Source organism: Peromyscus maniculatus, chromosome 3 (genome assembly GCF_049852395.1).
Source record: "Peromyscus maniculatus bairdii isolate BWxNUB_F1_BW_parent chromosome 3, HU_Pman_BW_mat_3.1, whole genome shotgun sequence".
Taxonomy (NCBI): Eukaryota; Metazoa; Chordata; class Mammalia; order Rodentia; family Cricetidae; genus Peromyscus; species Peromyscus maniculatus.
Genome location: NC_134854.1, coordinates 11,952,501 through 11,977,500, shown reverse-complemented (window position 1 = coordinate 11,977,500; position 25,000 = coordinate 11,952,501). Strand labels below are relative to the sequence as shown.

The 25,000-nt window shown below is 35.9% G+C and overlaps 1 protein-coding gene across 10 annotated transcripts in view; it reads left to right on the top strand.

Annotated features, from left to right (window-relative positions):
- The window catches only part of Foxp2 (forkhead box P2), a 532,232-nt gene that overhangs the window by 499,831 nt on the left and 7,401 nt on the right, over window positions 1–25,000 (top strand). For all 10 annotated transcript variants that reach the window (XM_076566185.1, XM_076566194.1, XM_076566190.1 and 7 more), the window contains 6 exons: window positions 767–968; window positions 2,052–2,128; window positions 2,268–2,369; window positions 4,772–4,893; window positions 5,976–6,045; window positions 6,861–7,024. In XM_076566185.1, coding sequence (XP_076422300.1) covers window positions 767–968; window positions 2,052–2,128; window positions 2,268–2,369; window positions 4,772–4,893; window positions 5,976–6,045; window positions 6,861–7,024 — 737 coding nt within the window. The remainder of the gene's footprint in view (window positions 1–766; window positions 969–2,051; window positions 2,129–2,267; window positions 2,370–4,771; window positions 4,894–5,975; window positions 6,046–6,860; window positions 7,025–25,000) is intronic.

Genomic DNA, 25,000 nt, shown 5'->3' with positions numbered 1-25,000 from the left:
CCACTTCCCAGGGTACATCAGCATTAAGTGACACTGTAATCATAAATTGAAAATGATACTTCCAGAGGAATTGGCAAACTTGACATTTCATTATATTTGTTAACACATGCCACAAATGATTGTTAGTGAGGAAATTCCATTTCCCTCTCTCCATCTCCAATCAGATTTAATTTGAAAATTTTCAGCCTCCTCCGGCTAATTTGCAATTAAGACAATTTTGTTTGAATATGTAGTAATGTCATTACCATTCCACCAAATTAGCAAGGAGACTAAAGGTCAGCGTAAAATTTTCCAGCTGGCTGGAGCCTCTCAGCTGAGATTTGGGACCATGGGAAAAAATTCTGGCAGCAACAGAATAGCAAGTTCCTCTTCTGTCCTATTGGTTCAAACCACTGCATCCTTCCGCGTTGTGTGTTGTTGCCTCACTGTAGGCCAGAACTGTTTAACAATGGGGGCAGTCAGTAATCAGCAACTGGCTTTTATTTAAGGAAACTCACTCTGGCTGAAGTCTGGTAGGACAAGAAGGGGTTAGTTAGGCCTAAGTAACACTGCAGTAGATTATTAGATAACCTCTAACAGCATTCTCTAATTAGAGTTCTTATGATACAATTTCATCCTGTAATTAGTTGAGATTGGCTGCTTCCTTTTGCGGCTTATTAGTGGCAACACAGCTGTAGAACTGAATCCACTCTCGTTTGTCAACCCTTTTTAAGTCTTTTTCTCTTGTCTCTACCTTTTTTCTGCCCCTCTCCTCGGGCCTTTGCAGCTAAATCTGGTGTCTAGTGTCACCATGTCGAAGAACATGTTGGAGACATCCCCACAGAGCTTACCTCAAACCCCTACCACACCAACGGCCCCAGTCACCCCGATTACCCAGGGACCCTCAGTAATCACCCCAGCCAGTGTGCCCAATGTGGGAGCCATAAGAAGGCGACATTCAGACAAATACAACATCCCCATGTCATCAGGTAGGATATGAATACTCCGTAGAGATCTTTTACTTTGGGAGAGGAAAACTGTAGTGAAATGGTCATGAGGCATTCCAGAGCACATGGAAACTCAAGTCATGATTTATGGAGTGATAATTGTTTTATTCCTGGTAAATGCGGATAGAGGCGATTCCCTAAGCACATCGTGATGAATTGTTCTGAATGGTTCGGGAAAGAGAGCTCTCCCCATTAGAGGAATTGAGAGATGTGTTGTCAGGGTAGCCCATATTATCACCTCAATTCAATGAGATCCTTTGATCTCTGAGGGAAGCCGAGAGCCATCCAACATCTGCAGGTAATGCTCTATGATAAGAGCCATTTAAAAGGACGTGTAGGGAGCACCATTGCAGTTGTGCCTCTGCACAGCTGTATCGGTCATTATCCAGGCGCTGCCTCGAGGCTCTTGGACCAGGGCTCCTGATGCCGGCACTCTTATTTGCTTAAGAGCATCCTGAGCACAAATTTCACATGTTGTAAAAAGTCTCTTTCGCTCATCTCTTCCCCTTTCCCCCTGCCCCCTGCCATCCCACCAGCCCACTTTGGGGCATCTGGATAATCACAGTCACACACTATAACCATTATGAGCCCAGAGCCCCCTTTTGACAAAAAGTGAAGTAATTTTCAACGTGGGAGTTGGGAGGGGCCAGCGCCTCCTTTGTTAGGTGGCCGCAGATGCGGATGTCAAGAGTTGACCCTGTTCTACATTAAGAAGTATTAGAGGAGAAAAGTAAAGATTACGGCAAGGGGCAAAAGTCCATGTAAGAACACGCCTAAACCACCCGCTTAAAAGAGGACCTGGCTGGTAGAAGAGAAAAAAAAATCCTCAGGCCAGCTGGTCACACTGCTCCTGAAGTACTGTGAACGTCTAGGGGACGCCTCATTTGCACTTCACGTCAGAAATGGCCTTTTCCATATAATTCACTTCCACTGCCATGCTTTGTGCGCTCGCTCTCAGTGGCTTCTCACCAAATCATTTGACCAATACTGGGGGGAAAGATGAAAAATCAATTCCTGTGAGTTATTAGGAGAATTAACAGACTTTTATTGTTATTATTTTTATAGAGATTGCCCCAAACTACGAATTTTATAAAAATGCTGATGTTAGACCTCCATTTACTTATGCAACTCTCATAAGGCAGGTAAGTAGAGGGAAAATTAACTTTGGCTGATTCAATTAAAATTCATTAATGCTTAAAGTAAGGCTCAGATGAGAAAGTGCCATCGAGCCTGGTTAGTAAAGCATTATTCTGTGTCACTATGTATCTTGTCTCATTCCAGGCTATCATGGAGTCATCTGACAGGCAGTTAACGCTTAATGAAATTTACAGCTGGTTTACACGGACATTCGCTTACTTCCGGCGGAATGCTGCGACTTGGAAGGTAACTACTTCCCTAACAGTTCCAAGATGCCCAGCACAGTTCCTTCCAGGGAACACAAGGAGCATTTATTTACGTGACATAAGCAGATTAGTATCTGCTTCCCCTCTTTTTAACCTGCCTCTTGAATGGAATGAATTCCCTCTCTCAAAATGACAAGTGAAAGAATAATTTTGCCTCTGATATAGTTTTCTAATTTGGTGCAATTAATAGCTGAGGCTTGGCAGAGAAACGAGGGCCTGACACACTAATTACAGTGTGAGCACTCAATCATCAACACCTTTGTTAGTCGCACGATATTACTTTTTCTCTTGCATATTATTGGCTAATTAGTTTGAAAAATGTCTGTTTGGCTTGAGCAACAAATGGAGGCTGTAGGTTTTGTCCTGGTCTGCTCCTTTTGTACACATCATACCTCATCATACAGACTGGAGCTGCCACGGGAGTGAGGGCCCTGGCTACTCAGCTGGAACGAAAGAAAGGAAAGTGAATATTATCCTGTCAGAACATAAATGCAGTTTATTTACTTAGACAAAAGGGTTCATCTATACCCCTGTCCAAACAACTTCATTGTCTGGATCTTACAAGGAGCTAAAAAAAAAAATGTTAGTTCTGTGCATCTATTTTTGGAAATGAGCAACGTCTGGAAAGATAAGGGCACTCAGCACAGACTAAGTGAACTGTTTTATTTTCATTTCAAAAAGCAGTCAGAAACATCAATTAGCCACAAGCCATTTGGTACAAAAGGGGAAAATGTTTGTAGCTCAGAAGAATAGAAGCTGCAAAGCATTCATCAGCATACTAAGAATTTTAGACTGTGAGATATGCTAAAGTGAATTAATTTGGATTTAAAATGCAAATTAATCTGGCAGGCGATTACAGATATATGGGTGCCAGGCTCAGAATGCTTTTAATTTACAAAATGTTTAGATGTTATTAGTTGCTACAGTATTTGGTACTGTAAATGGATGTAATTGTTTTATTTATGCAGTTACTTAGTGTGTATTTTATATGATGAACATGTCAGGGATAATCTGCACGATATATGTTTTAAAGCATTTTTCAGTAACTCATATTTATGTCGAAGGTTTACATTTTCTTTTGTTACTCATTAGAGAATGTAAGGAATGTTCTGTCATTTGATTTACTGAAAGAAATTTTAAAAGAAATGAAAGGTGATTTAATATCTTAGCTTGGTCTCATCTCCACAGCTCGGGGATCCAGCAAAACTCATTCTGAACAGCTTATTAGTTCTAACTATATCGCATGCATAATAAAACTGCTCATTTGCTCATTAATATTAAAATTATCATATTCAGAGACATGGGCATTAAGATCAATCAAATCCTTGGATTTCAGGTCAGATGCTAGATCTGCTGCTTATGCCTTTTTTTTTTTTTTTTTTAAAGAATTCTTCTCTTAAAGCAAGCCAGAAGCTTGTCTTTGTGCAAATAGAAAGAAATCTTCATCAAAACTACTTTGTTTTATATTCTTGAAATAAGAATTAGGTCATTTCTGAGTGCTTGATAGCTATATGCCAATGTACCCTGACAGCAAGAAATATTTGCTTAGGTTCATAATTTGAATTATGGAAAATATTGAAGGTAAATTATGTTGTCTACTGTATATTTATTATAGTTAAAATTTTAGGAATGACTTAATTTGATTTAAAAATGTTAATTCTGAGTAATTACTCTAATACAAAGCTGCCAACAACATCTGTTTGCATAATCATTATGGGAAGAAAACGTACTCTCGGGTTCTAGCCCTGACTTTCAATTGAGTTTAACATTTACAAAAACTTTATTGGGAATTTAAAAAAAAAAAACTCTAAGTGTGTCTTATTGTGCAGGCAGAACACTACACTGTAACTTGCATATGTCATCTAATAATACAGAATAAACAAACTCTGTCATTTCATTATTATAGGGATGAAAAGAATGCCTTTGAGCTTATTTGCATAAAGCTTTGTGCAAAATTAACACTTGTCACTGTAGCCTTTTTAGCATTTTAATACCTCAAGCAGGACTGGTTCCTTTGGACATTTCAACCATCCCTGAGTGCTTGATCAGGGACACAACAGAGCTGACCTAATTGTTCTGGCATTTTCAAAGATACTGTAATTTGTACAGATATTGCAATTTAGACCAGTTCAATGAAAGAAAGGTTTTGACACAGCTATTATTAAAATAGCTTGGAAGGTTCTCTTATCACAAAGTTCAAACTGCAGATTCTAGTAATTTGTAAGTTGGGGGTTTGTAATATCATGCCATATTTTGATTTTCATGCTTAAACATGTTAGAAATTTTCACTCTGATCAAGTAAGATCAATAAAGCAGTGTGTCGGGCTGCCTTATTAAACAATATTCTTTTGGCTCCTTTTGGCTCTCTCCCGTCTGATTTAGAATGCAGTACGTCATAATCTTAGCCTGCACAAATGTTTTGTTCGAGTAGAAAATGTTAAAGGAGCAGTGTGGACTGTGGATGAAGTGGAATACCAGAAGCGAAGGTCACAAAAGATAACAGGGTATGTGTGTGACAGTTTTGTAATCCTGTATCCTGGAAAAGTGGATGCTGGCAGTTGGGGGGTGGGGTACGGAAATCATCAGCTGAAGGCATGCTCACATTCTTGGCTGTGAGCTGCCTTTTGAATTCAGGCATACATGAACAAGTCATTATCCAACCAATGATTTTCCATGAAAATATTTTGGTTGCTAATTTTAGCAATTCTGTTTACAACGTATGTCAAAAGCATAAATTCAGAATGGTGCATATTTTCTAGTGGGAGATATCTGCCTGGTGTAATAGAGGACAAAAGACTGTTTTTGAATAAAGCTGATGGTGCTTGCACTGATGCTCTTGAAAAACTTTATTTAAAATATGTGATTTTTTTAATTTTCCATAGTCTTTATCATTATTTTTTTCTAAACAAACTTGCTATTGGGCTTATCTTATTTATTTTCAGCCAACACAGTTTTCTATACAATGTAACTGAGATTATCAAAACACATTAGTTTGAGGAAGTTACTGCATGAAAAGTTTGATTTTTTTTTTCTAAGACAGAAAAACCACCCAAGTTTAGTTAGAAATACAATGGAACTAATTTTGTGCCTAATTAACTCCATGTAGCATGGAGTTACCCACTCCCCAAATCACCATTGCCTTATGTGATAGTTTTTATGCATGCTGTCTACTCCTGGTCCTGGAGTTCTGATTTCTGTAGTCAAGTATGTGCTAATTTCTGCATTCAAGAAATAGTTAATCCATTATGTTGTCATTTAATTAACTATGGTAATTTGTTATGTTAATTCATGGTGTTCCAGAAATTAACCATTAATTATTTCCTGATTACATCAAATTGGTAATTGTTTTGTGTATTTACATTTTTGAGTTTTTATATGATCTTTAGTTGTTCTTGGAAATAAAACCCTCAGGAAGCCAAAAGTAAGTCCATGGTCATGTCCTATGTTGCTTCCACACCATAGGCTAAAGTTTTTCTCTTTTGTTTTAATTCATGGACCGGGTTGATATATAATGTAGAAAATTTTATATTTTATATTCACATATTTCATATTTTAATTTATAAGTCTTATTCTTTTTTTCTTCCAGAAGTCCAACTTTAGTAAAAAATATCCCTACAAGTTTGGGCTATGGGGCAGCTCTCAACGCCAGTCTGCAGGTAATATCATCAGATACACACTGCCATTATTGTCCTTTGGGGGTGTTCGGGTACTTTATTGTTTGGCATGCTTTCTGTCTAGGCGAGATTGTGACTGTTCTTAATAGTTGGTTTCTCACCCAAGGACGTTGTAGTACCTAGTACTATGGAAAGCACTGATTCTCATTCAAGGACATTGTAGTACCAAGTACTGTGGAAAGCACTGATTCTCATTCAAGCTACTTTTGATGTGAAGAAGCAAGAAGGACACCCTGTGGCAAAATCTGGAACACTCAGCTTTCCTGCAAATGCTAGATTGATAGAAGCTTTTGCAAATGCATGTGGCTATGCATTAATATTTATCCAGGCTGTCATAAATGATTTCACATCATAGTGTTGGGGAACATGGTGCTTGTGGCAAAAACTTTAAAGTTTAATTATAATATATAATTTTTATGCAGAGGAGGCAAATGTCAGGACTTCTTTATTTTGAGTTAAGTTCTGGTCATTTTTAAAAAGCAGAGCAACTGCTTATATTATCCTCAAGTATTTCTGAACACGCGAGGAATCAACATTTCATTATGTGAAAGGCTAACACACAAGTGAGAAAGTTCGCTGTGAGAGCTATTGTTTATATGTTCACAGCACATTAATGCGCTTGCTACCTCGGCTGCGAGTGGCCATTCAGGAGTTTTTGTCTTTCCCTACATTTTATGTAAGTGCTTCTGAAATGTCTATAATGCAATGTGCAAGCGCTAACGGGAGATAAGTGCTGTTGCCATGACTTTAAAGGGCAGGCCTGTTAAAGCTGTCTTGCTCCTTGTCCATCCCACTAGGCTGCCTTGGCAGAGAGCAGTTTGCCTTTGCTAAGTAACCCTGGACTGATCAATAACGCCTCCAGTGGCCTCCTGCAGGCCGTCCATGAAGACCTCAATGGTTCCCTGGACCACATCGACAGCAATGGGAACAGCAGTCCGGGCTGCTCGCCTCAGCCACACATGTAAGTGTGGTTAACAGATTCCTGAAAGGGATGAAAATATATTCTTTTGCTTCTGAATTTGATATTTTTTTCTGAAGTTTACCATGGTGTTTAAGTAAAAATGTAAAAGTTTAAGCACAGTTGGTTTGTACCATGCCCATAATATATAAAGTATATCAAAATGGTTGTTCACACATCTTAGAGATTATTCCAAGTACCCTATACTTAGTGTTGATAGCATTCTTCTACAAATTCTTAGTAGTACTAAAGTCCTGTTGGGCATTAAGTACTGTCTATGATGAATCTCCATCATATGGGCCATTATCCGAGTTTGGTTTGTATGGTGTAATATGAATATTTGTGATAGGGTAGGTTTTCATAATTTTTACTACTATTACAGGACTCTAAACCATTTATGAACTGTAGTCAAGACATTGCCCATTTTTATAAACCGTAAAATGCAAAGTTTAACTGTTACCCACAGTTTACACAGAAGCTGGTAAAGTGTAACTTTTTGCCTGTCTTATAAATCAGTGTAATTACATATTCAAGCTTAATTACTGGTGCGTCTGTATTGGCAAGGTTTATATGTTATATTTTATGCAAGACTACGATTCCTATTAATATTTAGCAGCTAACTATATCATTAATTACTCTAAAATCTTTCCCCTACCATCTTTTTAATGGAGCTGAGAGAGTAGAAGTATTAAAAATTGATGTATTGTGGATTTCAGAAAAGTGTATGACACTTTTTAAAATGCCAGGTCTTATTCAGTATTGTCAGGAATATCAGTTTCTTGTTTACTAAAAAGTACTGACCCAGGTAGAAACGAGAATTCCTGGAGAAATAATCACAGCTGAGTGATGAAGTCCATGTGCTTCTTAGACGGGAGGATGATGTTCGAATGTTATGGCTGTCCTTCCCTGAGTTACTCTGCACGCTGCTTAACTTCACATTATTGATACAAGCTTACTCTTTATCTCCATTTTCATATTTTACTCTTTGTGATTTTTTTATGCTTTGTTTTGCTTTGAGACAGTGTCTCACATTTTTGCACAGGCTCATCCTCACATCAGTCCTCCTGCCTCAGCCTCCTAAACACTGATGGAATTATAGGCATATGCTACTGCACTGGACTCCTCTATCTCCAATTAAGTATCCAGTCAAGCCCTGAAAGAGATATAGAACCCGGCTATGTACTCATATTCATTGGACTTTTCACTAGTTATTATTTTGTTGATTTTTAAAAGACCATACAGTGTTTGACAAATGAATGTCTTTGGCATCATATGCCTAATTGATGTATGGTACTTCACTCTATTGTCTTTGCAAAAACACACTGCAGTCTCTAAAGTGTTTCTCCGGATTCCAAACCATTACTTTTCCAAAATGGAAAAAATCAGTCTTTTGGAAGTGTCTTTAGTCATATTAAATAATACAAAAGAAGTGATAAAACACCAAGTAAAAAGAACATGCATATATGCTCTCGAGACTAGCCGTACTCTATCTAAGCAAGGAAAATGAGCAATCAGATGAAAGTTTTTACATCCTGCATCATCACCCTGTCAGCCATGCAGTGGTAGCTGCAGGCTTTTCCTTTCTGTTGCTCTTCTGACTGTGCTAATACTCACTCCCTATGCAAATGCTAAAAGAACTCATCTTTAAGAGCCCAACAACAGTTTGATCCTGTTTTTCTCCATTTAAAAAGGAGGAGCTTCTATGAGAGGCATTGGTAAAAGCAATATGTGGACTGTGGGTGCTCCTTCGTTTGCTCCCATACAGTATGTAGATGCTGATGGGAATCATGTGCAAGAAGATGAAGAAGGGAGTGATTTTCACAAGTTTAATTGTCTAGTGCTAAGAATATTAAAATAAAAAATTAATGACTTAATAAAATAGTTTATTAAACATTGTATTTTCGATCCTGAAATAATAATTGAACTAAATAATGGCTTTGTTGAGTTCATAGTATTTTTCACATGACAATTGGTAGTTCTGACCATTCAGTTTATTTTTTAATTTAAAGTTTAATCATGAAATATCTATGAAAGAGGAGTATGGAAAAACAATATTAAAAATATATTTGATGTTTGGTGTAGTATCATTATCAGTTTGTACAAAAATCATTCAGTTAATGCATTATGTATGTTATACTGACATGAATCAACATATAGGAAAAATACCTGCATTTATTTTCTATAGATGAAGGCAAAGCCTCCCTTTCTTTGTAGGAAACAGATTTCAGAAGAGTTAAAAATTAGAGGAATCCCATACCTTTTCTTTCCCTGAGTAATATAAATGAAAATCAAGTTTGTAATTATCCTGCAAAATATTGAGTCAACATTGATACTTCCGATCTCTCTGTGCTGCTCCATTAACTTTTTGTAGTCTGCTCAGGTGTTAGCAGATAACACCTCAGAATGCTACCATACTTCTAAGGTGCTTATTTGTAAAGAAGCATAAGCATTTGGGGTTTGTTATGAAGCAAGTCAAGGAAAAACTATTTACATGGTTCTATCAATTAAAATTTGCTTGTATCTAATTGAACCCAGTTCAGGGAATTTTGAGATCAAATAGAAATGAAAAACCTATTTTATAAAGCATTTCTGTAGCATTTTTGTGTGTTCTGGGGTGAATTCATGCTATATGTTGTTTGGGGGAGGGGATAGCTATGCCAATATTATTATGAAAGAAAGAGTGTAGCTCAACTGTGTCACTGTTGGTGCTCCAGCACCACCAGACTAGGCACTACCCAGTGGGAATGGACAAGTTTCCTTTCTTTGGTTTCTTTTTCTTCCTCTTTGTAGCCTTAACTCTTAATAATACCTACCTCACGAAATTTATGCAAATAAACTGAATGCCTGGAAATAGTGATGTTCCTCATGGTATATACCTACTTAGGTACTGATTGATGGGACCTATTGCAATATCTCATTACAATCTTTTTTTTTTTTTTTTTTTTTTTGGGTTTTTTCGAGACAGGGTTTCTCTGTTTAGCTTTGCGCCTTTCCTGGAGCTCACTTGGTAGCCCAGGCTGGCCTCGAACTCACAGAGATCCGCCTGGCTCTGCCTCCCGAGTGCTGGGATTAAAGGCGTGCGCCACCAACGCCCGGCCTCATTACAATCTTAAATGAGACTAAAAACAATACAAAACACACTTTGCAGTTTCAATACTTTCTATCCACTACAATACATTTACAGATAGTTTTCCAAAGCAGTATCTTTCCTTTTACTCTGACATCTCTTATGTTTCCTGAAGTAAACACCTCATTAAAAGTGAGGCAATATAACAGAGAAATTTATTGTATGGAGCTCATTGCTCAGAGTCAGTGGAATAAAGGGTTAGAGGCTTAAGAAAATACTAACTGAAGTTGTTGGCAGTGAACAACTTTAACAGAGAAAATAATACCAACCCAGAATTAGTCACTCATATGCCCAGAAACAGGGAGAATAGGGTTGGACAGGAATTTAGAACACATAGGTAAATACAGAATTTAGACTATATGAAGATGGGACCAGTCTCCTAGGTTACTAAATAACAAGTTATGGTGTTTGTGTTTGTCAGAGTAGAGTTTGTTCAGTGTTATGGGTCTGGATTTGGTACAGTCAATGTTCTGCTTCAGAAGGCAAACTCTCTGAAATCATATTGTAGGTACCATAGCATGACTATAGTAATGTCAGGATTTTTTTTTTTTTTGAATTAGGGGAGCTGGATGCAGAGGGTTAATGTTAGCAGGCTCTAGTACCTGTAGCATCTGATTTAAATTAAATGTGAGCAGTGAAAAGCAATAAATTAATCCAAGAAGGCACCCAAGAAAAGACACCTGACTCTATTCTAAGAAGAAAAGGGGGAAAGCTCATAGCCACTCTATGATTCACTGCAAAAAAGAAGACATAAGCGAAATGAAAAGTGATGACGTCATACTTTTGCTTTTGGAGTCTAAGAAATTAAATGTAACACCATAAGTGTTTAGTTTGTTTAGATTTTTATTCAGTTCCATAATAGTGATGTGGTTGAATGGGAGTTTCCACTTGAGTTTGCTAGAGATATGAATGATTAGAATAAAGGAACAGATGTGGGTTGGCTCTGTAAATGTTTGGAGATACCAAGTTTTCCCACATAGTCCACTTTTCTTTTCTAGTACTGTTCTTACACTACAAAATTTTGGTTCTGCAAAAGAAAGTTTTTCCAAATAAACTAATTTTTGTCTCAAACTGTTTGCTTTTCCACCCTGTATTTTGTTTCAACTTTGTCTTACATAAATTTTACCTCTCCTTGTTACAATGATCTTATTTCCCAGAAGGCTTTTCCAATTAATTTTGCTGTCAGAAACTAACCTCAGGTTCTTGCTTCCAAATGATTGGCTCCCTGTACCATTCCTGAGCCAAAAATGTTGCATCTGAGTGTGCATGAGGCATGGATGCCTATTCTGCAGCTATCCCTAGGTTAATGCCAAATTTCTTAAGAATGGTTGTTATGCTTTAGACAAATGGCCAGATCATTGGAAACAGCTTAGTTTCACAAAGCAATACCTACAGGAATAAAATCCATGATCCAGCTAGACCCCCAGAGAGGGAAAATCAAAATTTTAGATCAATAAATAGCTCTAATGTTCCAGTTTGTGAATGCTAAGCAGTGTAGGGATCCAAACTCAGGCCTTCATGCTTGTGCACCCAAAACTTCTACCAAGTAAACTACTTCCTTAGTCCTTTGATTTTTTTTTTTAAATCTCCATTTTCTGGCACTATTTAAAGAGTTTTCAGACCATCCACTTTATGACCAAATGTAAAGGATGCTTTCTACTTTATATAGGTACCTAATTTTTTTTTGGGGGGGGGATTATTTTCAAAGTTAGATAGATGCGATGTTTACACTGCAGTAATTTCAACTTAATGTCTTCTCGCATTTGTTAAACTTAAAAAAGAAGAAGATATTCAGACCAGAACTGAAAGATGAACCCCTACTGTTAGAAGTAGTCCACATGCTTTCTCTTTCCAATCCGAGGCCAACAGTGGTGTTTAATGATGAAGTCACAATAATTATCACAGCCCCACTGTTTCTTCCCAGTTAAACAATGATTGCTCCACATTCTCAATGAGTTGGGTCAAACTTGCCATCTCTTGTGCAACCTTAAATGAGATCCCCATTTTTGCATGTTCCAATTTTGTATCAAGAGATCAAAATGAAGGTTCTCCCTAAGTTGTCTCTGTATTGAGGCCTTTAGGCTCCAAGTTGCCTATTTCCATAGGGTTTTCCTTCTGATGATTAGTGTTTTCTACTGCTGAATTTTCAAGTAACTTCTTACAAGTTATTTCTTAGCCCCTTTATTCTCCTATTATTTAAAAGTTCTCTTTGCTAAATATTTAATTTTGATAGCAAGTGATTATTAATTTCTTCTTGTGGGACAAAATACCTGAGTCTGAGAGCTAATGATATACTATAGAGAAAATTACTATATTGCATGTAAGGTTAGAAAGATGGATTTGTTGTGTCTTTAGAAGGCAAACTTTGGGGGTTAAGAACCATGTGTGTCATGTAAAAGGAGAATGTGTTGGTGGATGATTGTGATGAGGTCATATTTGCCTCCATGACCAGTGTGTAGTCTATGAACCTTCAAAGTTTCTAAGTCACACATGTCTCAATCATCTTGGCAGCATCTTTGGCTCTGGGAGAGCTTCAAGAGGTTGTAAAACTCACCCCAATAGATTATACTACAGCCTCTTCTGTCTGTAACAGTTGGTCACAAAGATAGCTAAAAGGGTCCACCAGGTCCCCATTTTCGAACATGATGCTGAGACTAGATCATGAGACGTCATAAAACACGATATTCAAATAGATAATGTTTCTTTTGTTACCCAATTTTTATTCCTTTCCTTAAACTTTAAATTTACAGATCCTATTCCTTTGGTTGGTGATATTTTACACAAAAAGTCCCGCAAATGTTAGGTCTCCCCATGAACAAAAGCATTTGAAAGTGATGTGGCTCTAAATTTGAAAAAAAAAAAAAGTTAAAAATGACTGATAATCTGAGCCAGGCATTCTCACTCATTGTTTTTGTTCCTGTGAAGACAGTATTATTTTGCTGCTGTTATGGGCCTTTATGTTGTGTTATGAAGTTCTGGGGGAAAAACTACTTGGCTTCACATTTGTGTTCACAGATTTTTCTCATTAACACTGTTCCAGTCATCTTTAATTTTTATCCCCTAACCTTTTTAGTCCTCTTGTAATTTTGGTTCTGATTTAATTCCATTTTTATTTAATGTCTAAACTTTTTCATTAACTTTGCTAGTTAGCTTTGAGATCGCTTTCCAAAATGACTGTGCAGAACTCATGATGATGCCAGCTCTTTATCATCTCATCTCCTTTGTCAAGTGCTACAAGTATGGATCAGTAGCTCTTGTTCTTTTTGACATTATTCCAGTCCCTGTATGTGGCACTTACAACTCATTCTAGTTCCTCTTAATAAAAAGATCCTACCAGAGGTACAGTATCTTCTGCTAAAATGTCTGATACCCCCACCGTGCCAATTGTGGAAATTTGTGGGTTCCTATAGGGTTTTGAAGGTTTTTATAGAACTTTAGAGATGTTATCTGACATCCATGGTGTGAAATCCCACAATTTAGGCTAAGTGTGTCAGACGACTTTAGCTGACAGTCCTGTAGCGTACTGATTCAGTTTTATATCTAAAGAGGGCGTTTGTTAGAAGATACATGTTCCTTTTCTCTGCCATTTGAGGAGCCATGGAAAATTTCTGTCTCTAAGGGGCAAAAAATCATTCACTAAATGGTTAAAGAACAAATATTGCTTGTATATTATTTTTCATACTTCTAGAAAACAGAAAAGAGTAAATAATATACATATCCCCCCAAATTTTAAATTTAGCTTTTGAAAGAGGAGTTAGAAAGTAGACATACTTCTCTTTTAAAGAAATTAAAGTTTACCATTTATTTAAATTATTAATAATATTTCAACACGAATAAATGCAGCTTAAAGCACAAGGATACATAAGCAGTATCTATTATTAGGACAGAATTAACTAATGGGTAGAGGGTGGATGGATGGATGGATAGATAGATAGATAGATAGATAGATAGATAGATAGATAGATAGATGATAGATAGACAGACATTAATGTGATTTATATAAGCAACAGAAATCAAACTGTTTAATGTCACTAGAGAAGATGAATGTTTCTTATATTGTTCTTCAGTAGCATGAGCTAAACATTTAAATACAAAAGGATAGACAGTCAAGGGTCATGCTGTATTATCTTACTGTTGATAAGTTTATACTGCAACATTAAAGCCATAGTCCTTTTGGTAATTAACAAATCAGAGAAAGAGATGATGCACTAGGTTCATAACAGATTAATATTGCTTTCATTTTCTATTCTATTCTCATGTTTTACAGGGTATAATAATGCATGCTTAGGAGACAACTGAAGTTTGAATCAGTTCAGTGCTTTGGTCTGAGCAAGGCTTTAGGCCCACCAAAGCAGTCAGCCTCAAAGACTAGACAGATCTAATAACATGAACCATGTGAAGGCCAGGTGGACATCAATGCCTGCAAAGACACCCTAGGTGACAACTTCACTAGGAGCCAACAGAGGAGAACATTTTTGCTGGGAGACTGGCAGTGGAAAAAATAAGCAATAGTCAGGGCAAGCAGGGAAGCCACCTACCCATGGGGCAGTCTGAACCCTAAGTGCAACTATTAGATTGTGAGATCAAGACCTTCAAGAAGTCAGAATCCAAGAAGTCAAGTTACGTTAGATAAAAACTGGTACATATAACCCATGAAGGCTGCATCCTGCTTTTGCAGACTAAAGAATGGTCCAAGGAGTAAGGCCAAAGAGATTTCAGAGGGTGGGATGTGTTCTAAGCAGAGTTGGGACAGCAAAAAAGAAGCACTACTTGCTAAGTAAGTGTCAAGATCTGAGCTTTGTTATTATTTCTCTTAATAACAATGAGGAATGGAAGAGTCCTTAGACCTGTGGTTGAAATTTTATGCAAATCATACATGTAAGAAACACAAACTGTTCAAGGACTAGTGTACATCTATAGGCAACATAAAAATCCTCTGAAATTAAGAGTAATTTGCAATCAAATACTAAAATACCTACATTGTTAAAAGAGAAAAATTGGCTTGTTAAGTATACTAATATTAAAATGCAATCCTAGTGTGTCAAATTTAAAAATAGAATTGATTTGTTTCTGTCTAGCAGATATGGAAGTTATTGGGGTATCGTGGCAAAGGTAAACTCTACGTGGTACATTTGGGATGGAGGAACACTGGTCCACTCCAAGCTTTTGTTCCCTCTTCTTGGTCATACATTTCCTTCAAGAGAAAATATTTTCATTTTCACCACGAAAAAAGGAGGAGGAATTTTATTTCTGTAGGACTGGTGTAATGCTTCTGACTAGAGGAAGTAGCTATAGAGAATTCTTCAGATAACATTAGGCCTTGATCCATTCAACACCAGATACAGTCATGTATTATCTTAATCTACAAAAATACTCAACAGTAGAGTAAGGTAATGTTTCAAAAATGAAATACATTAAGAAAGATTTGTTTTATAACTTCTTAGTTGGTAAAATGAGAATGAGATGTTTTTTAATCCTGGTTGTTGTAATAATATTGTCATTCCTCCATCTGCACTGAAAAATTAAGTGTTTCTCTAAAATGTCCTCAAGTTTATACTATAAAAGTCTACCTGTTACTGACAAATTTAGGAATATGCTTTGAAAGGATAAAATCTCAAGTACAATGACATATTCTCTATGACCAGAAATACACTGACATTAGCCTGGGCAGCTCTTGTTTTGTAAAATTTTACCAAATGGTTTCCTCTTTCTTTTAAAAAATAAACATTTTATTTGAAATTTTAATTTTCTTCTCTATAATACGTTAGATAAGCTCTTTTTCCTAAACAAGATACCAACAATTTTTCTCTAAAAGGCATTATTTTTCATTTCAAACAGACTATAGGAACACAGATCTCTAAATTTGCAATTTTTACTCATTTACAATCAATTCAATAGATGTTACCTATTCAAAAGAATCAAATATAAATGATTGTTCTTGTGAAATTAATTCTATCTTAAAGAATTTTGTATTTATATTTTAGAATTTTATATATGCAAAACATTTACATAGGAAGTAAGAGGGTTTTGTAATTAGCAAATAAACTGAAAGGAAATGTATTTAGACAAATATGAAATTGACAGCCTGCTAATTGTATGCATTGCTTATTTTAATAACCTACGTATCAATGGTTATTGTCATTGGTTTGACAGCCTGTACTGCACACTGAGGGGAATGTAGTTATTTAAGAGAAACCCCCACTTTGCTCTTGAATTTTCTTTGACTAGAAATTTGCTATGTTATTTTATGAAATAAACAGAACCTATGAAATCAATGTACATCATATGTCCATAGTGAGTCTATTCTGATATTTTTTAATTTTATTCATCACTAGTTAGGACACAAGTGAATAAAGGGCAGGAATGAATTGTATGACTGTGAACTTTTTCTCTTGGAGTTTCATATCTCACTTATGTAAAAGTATTCAAATGACAATTAGTATGTATAAACAGCTAATACAGTTTCAGAGTATACTTGTGAATATTATCTGAGAAGTAATGCTTTACAGCAGTGATACACAATTATGGGACAGGGGCATGTTGTACCTTTCTTTAAGGAGATATACTGTGTTAAATATATTTAAAATGTTCTCGATTAACTAGGACATATGAATAAAGGTTATAAGGTAATACTCTAGAATGAGTAAACCACATAAAATTTTTCAGTCTTTTGTAACATTAGTCTTGTACATCATTCACTGATATAATTTTTACTGAAATCTTCCATATAGTAGATATGGGCCAAAAATTTTTCTTCACAGTTTTTGTTGACATATATTATGCATTTTAAGACTTCATGTTTTACCACTAGTTTCAGAGAGTACATATGCATATACACTAACATTGCATACAAAGAGCTAGACAGACTGATTGATTGATTCACTGATGATCAATATGATGTGATTGTATGTGGTACTGGGGATTGAACTCAGACACATTCGGGAGCAAGCTTTGCACCACTGAGCTCTCATGCCAAGCTTTATGGTTTAATCACATTTACATTGTATCATTGAGTCTCTCACAAACCCACAGCAACATATAAATACTTTAATCATTATATTTGATAACACTGCAATAATCAAAATTGAGAAAGCACTACTAAGATGCTAGTCTGACCTCCATTGACTTAAGTGGATTTTGAATATTTCAGCTTAAGAAACTCTATGGATAGAACTTTCTCATTCAAAAGAAAACCAGGAAGAGTTTATAGGACCATTAACTTAGTCTTGAACAAGGATAAAGTGAAGAAAATTTACATTCCTCTAGGGATTAGGCTGTGTGACCACAATCTAAAAAGATAAACTTTCCTCTTGTAATGTGACTCCGCTGTAGGGTGCAGGCAAACATTAACATTTCTTCTGCCTTCACTGATGCCTTAGGTCCTTATAATTTTCACAACAAAAGGAGCAACACGTTCCTTTAGGCAACAAGTCAGTGTATTAATGTAACTTGTCCTCTGTGGTTTGAAAATATGCATTTACTGAGTGTTGCTGTAAAACTGAGCGATTAACTAGAATACAAAAATCAACTGCTACTTTGCAGATCCCTCAAATAAGGCAAGCTGAATTCTTTTTTTTGGACAATCACAAATGAGCACTTAGTAGTGAAACATATCCTACATGATACAGTCTGAGTTTTTCCATCCGATGAGTACATAGGTCATTACAGAAACCAAAACAAAGGGATGAAGAAAGCTTTCTTGTGCACAGAGGGTTAAAACAACTTCATGAAGTGTGTAGTTGTCAGCATAAAATCGGTTTTGAGATTGAGTTTTATGGAAATTACTGATACTTGACTGTATATTTGCCTCCATAAATCACAATTTAAGTGACTCAGTTCAGTTTTAGGGCAGTGTGTGAAAAGAATGGAGATGTGACTAAACCATAGCTTCTCATTCTGACCACCCCTGTTCTTCAGCATTGGCCAGGCCACCAGGCGAAGCACAGGTTTAGAAGATTGGGAAGGAGTTTGGGCACCAGGTCCTAGAGTTGGTTAATCTCTGAAATCCTGATAAGACACGTGCATTTTTAAAATGTGGAGAGATGGCATTTAACAAGACCCTCAAGAGTATGGGTTACATACTTCTTCAAAGGCTTGTTTCTTAGGAAGTTCTGGATAAAGACTGTCAATGCTGATAATGTACTAGAATTGATTTGGAAAGCTTATGTCGTAAAAAATGGTAACTATTAGAATAGATAGATCTGTTTAAAGTAATTTGAATATTTCACTATATATAAAACAACTGCATAAACATACAAGGTTCCTTATATGTCAGTTAAAAATTATGTATATTTAATGTTTATTTTTAAAATTCAAGCAGCACCCTTTTTCTCTTTTGCTACTTTGCTATAGAAAAATGATTTTTTTTCCATTTGAGAAAGCAAAATTTAATGCCTTCCATTTTCATAAATTAAACCTATTCATTTATTTTATATCCCAACCAAAGTTTCCTCCTCTTTCTTCCCTTCCATCCCCTTGCCCCACCTCCATTCTGCCGACCCACCCCTTGCGATCAATCCCTCTTCTGTTTCTGCTCATAAAGGGGCAGGCCTCCCCTGGGTATCAGCAAAGCATATAAAGTTGAGGCAGGACCAAGCTCCTGCCCTTCTACCAATGCTGGGCAAGGCAACCCAGTGAATGCCCTTTTCTTTTAAGCATTCATTCAAAAACTTTTTTCCTTAAAATGGCATAAGAACACAAACTGAAAATTAGATATAAGTAATGTTTCCAGAGAGCATGAACCAATGTTATGGCTGCTGTTGTTGCCTCTAGCAGGAGAATCACCGAGATTTGTGGTGAACTTCACCTTCAGTATCTGTTATCTTCACTAATACTGAAGCCCTCTGAGGTCACACCCACACCTCCTTATAAACAATATATATATAAACTCCATCAGCGTCACATGTGAGATCATGAGCTTTCCCTGGGCCATCAGTAGAGTACAGAAGAAAGCCTTGCACATACACATAAAGAGCCACAAAATGCAACCTGCATTTTACTCTGCAACCTGCAGCCTAAATTCCTCTCTTTCCCTCCATTTCTAGTGCCCTATTTGTCCTGGCTGTCGGTATCTTATCATACTGCATTGGTCAGCTCGTGACTGTAACCTTCCTCTCACAGTTCTACACTGGGTTGATGCAGTGCAAAACAATCCTAACTTCAACTGTTTCACTTCTCTACTCTCAAATTGTCAATAGCCTTCCACTGAAAGCACAGAAACATTCACTTTCTGTGATGCAGATAAAAGGCTCTTCACTCTCTGATCTTGTTCTAATTTCCTAACTTTTTATTATTATATGAGAAACCCCCCATTTTTGATAATTTGACTTCGATAATTTATGTAAGACTCTTTTCCCCCCATTTCCACTCTGTCTTTTCTTTTTTCCTCTGTGTAAAATTTCCAAATACTTCAAAGCCTATTCAAAAATACACACACACACACACACACACACACACACACACACACACACACACACCCTAAAAATCATCATAGTTCATATTCTCAGAGTCTGTCTTCCCTTCCTTAATATTTTCTCTACTATGATATCCATCACTCTTTTTGTTGTACCATATTTAATTGTTTATGTTTTATTTCCTCTATGAGATTGAAAATTATGAGAACTGGAGGTAAAGAGATGGCTCAACACTTAAGAGCACTTGTTCTTTCAGAGGACCTGGGTTCAGTTCCCAACACTCAAATGGTAGGTCATGACCTTCCATAATGCCGATTCTCAGGGATCTGATTCCCTCTGCTGGTATCCATGGGAACCGGACACACATGTGCTGTACATACGTCCATTTGGATAGAACACTCACACACATAAAATAAAAAAAAAAAAAAGCCTAAAAGCACACAGTTGTTGAAAGGGACTTGTGAGAACAGGAATCATAGTCCCCGTCTCCCCTCTTCCCCATGTTTATACGTATATTGAATGCTTTATTTTTCTGCAAAAAAAAACTTTTTGAGAGATAACTTTTATTTGCCTAGAAGTACTAGATGGCTTTATTTTTTGACTTTGTTGGGAAATAATAGTGGGTATTATATCTTGCCAACATTAATTGAATCTTTCCAAACAAAGATTTAAAGGCATCTCAAATATTTTTAACCCACCAAGTAGGTGGGTTAAAATTACATCAAATTGTGATGTATCATGCTTTCTTCAAGCAGGAAAATTAAATCATTGCTTTTCTATAGTAACTGCTAAATGGTGAACTAAAATGGAGTTGTTGAATTCAATGTCTCTCCTTTATGGACAGAATAATTCTAAAGCATTCATAATGAAGTACTATATTCTAGTTTGAAGAAATATCCATTATTAACTGAATAAATAATTAATTTTAAAAATCAAAGTTGAAGTTACTTTAATACCCACTTATAAGTACCTGCCATATTTTCACTGGTTTGGAAGCACTATGACATTGATTACTTACGCAGATCTTACTACACTTCTACCCTTCTAACCCAAGGCTTGTGTTATTTTCTCTAATAATATGGATATCTTATAAAGACAGGCAAAAAATAGCCAGGAAGTGCATTTAATCTTAACACCTATGCTTCTACCTGCATATATTACAAATAAGTCCACTAAATATTCTTTGTTTAAGGTCTCATAAATGAAACAATGAAAATCGGTAAACCCAATTAGAATGTTTTGGTGTGTTTATAACATCTCAGCAAAGGTTTTAGATATATTCAATGTTTCAATTGCTATGTATTTTATTCCTATAAACTGTTATAATATATTTTTTTGAATTAGCATCCACTTTATTAGTATGTTTTGCAAGGACTGAAGTTTAATGTACAGGACAATTGAAATCTAGAATCAGAGGAAAGCAGTACATACATTTCATTACGCTAGGGCATGTGTTGTGATAAATGCCTAGATCTTCAAGACCAGGAAGAGTTTTTATTTATTTATTTATTTATTTATTTATTTATTTATTTATTTATTTATTTTTGGTTTTTTGAGACAGGGTTTCTCTGTGTAGCTTTGCGCCTTTCCTGGAACTCACTTGGTAGCCCAGGCTGGCCTCGAACTCACAAAGATCCACCTGCCTCTGCCTCCCGAGTGCTGGGATTAAAGGCGTGTGCCACCACCGCCCTGCCAGGAAGAGTTTTATAAGCAAAAGGACCAACAACTACCATCATTTCTGTCTTAACATGTCCTTGTTTTATTCTCTTGAATAAATGCCACCAAGTATGTATATATATTGTAATGGATTAGAATAATTCTCAGAGGGAAATAATCTCTCCCACCTGTGAACCCCTGTATCTGTTAATTACTCCTTTCCTTAGGACCTTTATTCTTGGCCAATCTAGGATTTTTGAGTATATATTTCTCCCATTATAGATTATTGGTTTTAGATAGATAGAAAAAGCACACAGTGTCTTACTTATGCCAACATTCAATAAAGTTTTGTTAAATTACTGTTAGCAAGGGGAAATATTGATAGTTATCTGATTTCCTAAAGAAAGTAATACTGAAGCTTTTTTAACTTTTTTTCTTTCGATATATTTTTATCCTGTTTTCCCTCCCACAGCTCTTCCCAGACTCTCCCCTCCTCCATACTGCCACAATTTTAAATTCTCTCTCTCTCTTACCCCTCCGCTGTTTCTCAAAAAAAGAAAGAAAAACAAAAAAAAGAACAAGAAATGAGCAAACAAACAAAAACCCACAAAAAAAAAAAAAATGAAAAGACCAATAAGACATAAAATGCCCAAACAAAGCAACATATGATTGAAGCATTGACATCCTTACAGATACAGGGGATTTGATTCAATCATGAGTATAATGGAATTTCTGGCAGAAAAATTTATTTTCTAATAGGCATATAATATATAATATACATAAAAATTGCTATGTTTCTTAAAATTTGCATTTTAATCTATTCCAGGTTTCCCTAGCTCAATGTGTATTATCAGAACTGGGTAAGCCCCAATGTGCACAGCAAATGTGATACAAGCCTGGACCACTCAATGCATGTATGTTAATGATTTTAATGACAAGCTAATGATGAGCCCGGTGATGGATGACTGAGGAGAATAAATGTAGAAGCTCTCTGGGCAGAGCATGTCGATGCTGGCTCCTCTCCTTTGAAATTAGCTTTCCATGTGGTGTAAAATGATCTGAGACGTGACCTGAGCTTTTGCCTTAGCATTGTGGTGTTCAGGATGTGTTCGTTAATCATTCTTTTGAGTAATTATAGTAACAAACTGTGTTATTTATTTTATTTCCTTATTCTTTTAAGAAAAGGCAGCTCATCATTACTGGCATCTAACATGTATACCACAAGTATTTTCTTTTGTTTTGTTTTATGATATTTCTGAGTTATTCATAAATATTTTACTCTGGAGAGAAAGATTAAAATATTCTTTAGGAAAAGGAATGTATATGAATGTTTCATCATCACTTCCTGTGTTTATAACATACCTTCTTTCATGAAAAGAAATAAAGTTTTACATATATTGTGACACTATTAATATTTATCAATCACTTGTGTCATGGAATCACATTATTCACATTTTTGCATATACACAGTCATTTACTTTTCATAGCAATTGTAAAAGACAGAATTCTTTTGTGTCTCTTGCCCATGGATTTTAAAAAATGGGTTCAATCAGATCACAATAGCTTTGTTGACTATTAGGAGAAGAGCTCAGCTTCAAACCCAAGCATTCTGCCCCCAGAGCCCACTATATTCTCAAGCACCTAGCCATTACCGCATGACTGAAGATTACCAATGAGCCAGCTAAACTGTCCAGTATTCCTTATGCTATGTTCTCAAATTAATCAAAATACTAAATACATGAAAATCCATTGTGCTGAATGACTCCCTTGTACTTAAACCCCTTCAGATGATTCCACCTGAATGGAAAATCTGTAATGAGGCACTGTGCAGCAAAAGGCAAGGTCTCTTTTACTTAGATTGTCATGGGTGTTTCTAAGTCTTCTTTCTTTTAAAATCAGTGTAAAGAAAACTCTTACTGATGTGAAGATAATTTATCCAAACAGCTATATTAACTAGGGCTTGTTATGTGTAGGTCTCCTCATCTATATACTTCACAATCGTTCATTGGCCTTGAGTAGGGTTTGAGAATTAGTTCCAGCTATTTCCTGTATTCAAACAGTTGAATATCCCTATCTTGAGAAACAGAAACTTTAAGTAAAATATTCTTATGCTTGATGAAATTTTGTGATTCAGAGGTTTGGAATATCAGCATAAGCAATTTAAAAAAATGCTTTAGAGGGTTCAAGGAGAAGAAGATCAGTATCATTTGGATGGGTCAGGTAGTCTATAAGGAGTTAAGTCTATATGCATCATTCCTTAAATAATAGGGATGGTGTTACTAGGTAGGTTATTGTATGGAAGGGAATTCCAGGCTGTGAGTGTGTTGATAGTGAAGTACAGCTGAGTGAGCAGGAGCACAATGGTATGGAGAAGAAATTAAGAGCAGTGTTTTGAAGAGGATGATTTGAGTATCAATGTAACTTGTTATTTAGAAATAGTATTTCATATAAGTAAATTAATGTTAGATAATAGGTTGCTGGGAATACTGCAGTGTATTATTTTAATTTTTGCCAACACCCATCTCTAAATTTAGGTGTATATTCTGGTTAGGACAATGATGTTGTAGAAAAAATTACATATTAAAATTTTCTTAAGATGCTAGGAATATAACTTTGTAGTTATCCTGTTACAAAATTTGTTGCTTAGGTTTTGATAATGCATTCTTCTTGTTATTCTTCTTTATTGTGAACTTGGGGACTTTCCATAATGTTCTTTATTTAAATAAAAGGCCCGAAAGAAAACACAAATAGGCCTGATGGTGGAAGTGGAGGAACAGGAAGCGGTCAGTGAGAGCTTTCTGGGTCTCCTCAGAGTCCCAAGATTGTGACACAAGAGGCCAAGTCCTCAGCTAAAAGGATAGGAAGTTCTAAATGAGAAAAAAAGATTTAGGACAACGCCCTCCAATGTGCTGACATCAAATTTGCTACTATTCTACCTCAGCCTCCTGAGTACTGAAATTCCAGGCATGCACCTTGATGCCTCGTTTATATATTTTGATAGTTATATAAATCTGGAAATAGCTATTTAAACTTGAAAGTTTTGAATATACACAGGTCATTTATCAGACCTAGTTAGGAAAAAGATAACTATTATATTAACCTTAGGAGTTTATTCTAATTATCCCCAGTACTTGGGGTTTGCTATTCACTAAAATGTTCTGAATCCTAGATTAAATTGGGAAAATCTAAAATTATAAATACAACTTATAACTATTATTAAATCAAAATGTCATTTTTACAAAAGTCATTAAATTAATATGAACTTTCAAAAGTAATCTCATTAGATCATTTCATTTGTATATTTTAGAGAGGACTTGGAGAATATTAACATTGAATTTAATAAATGCTTAAAAGTTCTAGACACAAGTGCATAGTACCATAACAACTAGTTGTTTCACCCATCGTTTTATTCAAACTGATTGATAGTTCAATGAAACAAGAGTTGAGTTGTAAATTTTCTTAGTCTCAACAGTTGCATGTGTCTTTAAAGTGATCCTCACAGTGTGTTTCTATAGCTTCAGTGTAGTGGGTAGCTGTTCCAGCTTTCAGGCTTTTACTATTCTGAAGTCACCTTGGGGAACAGGCATGCAGCACACTGATGTGTAAGTAGAGTTTCCCTTTCCTCCACTGATGCACATTTTCCTAATTACACACATTGTCAATTTACAAATCAACTCAACTACCTTTTATTAGGTCAAAAAAGTTTATTTGTCATACAAACATTATTATGTTGATTCTCTCTATATATTTTAATTTGTACTTTTCTCATTTATAGGTTGTTCT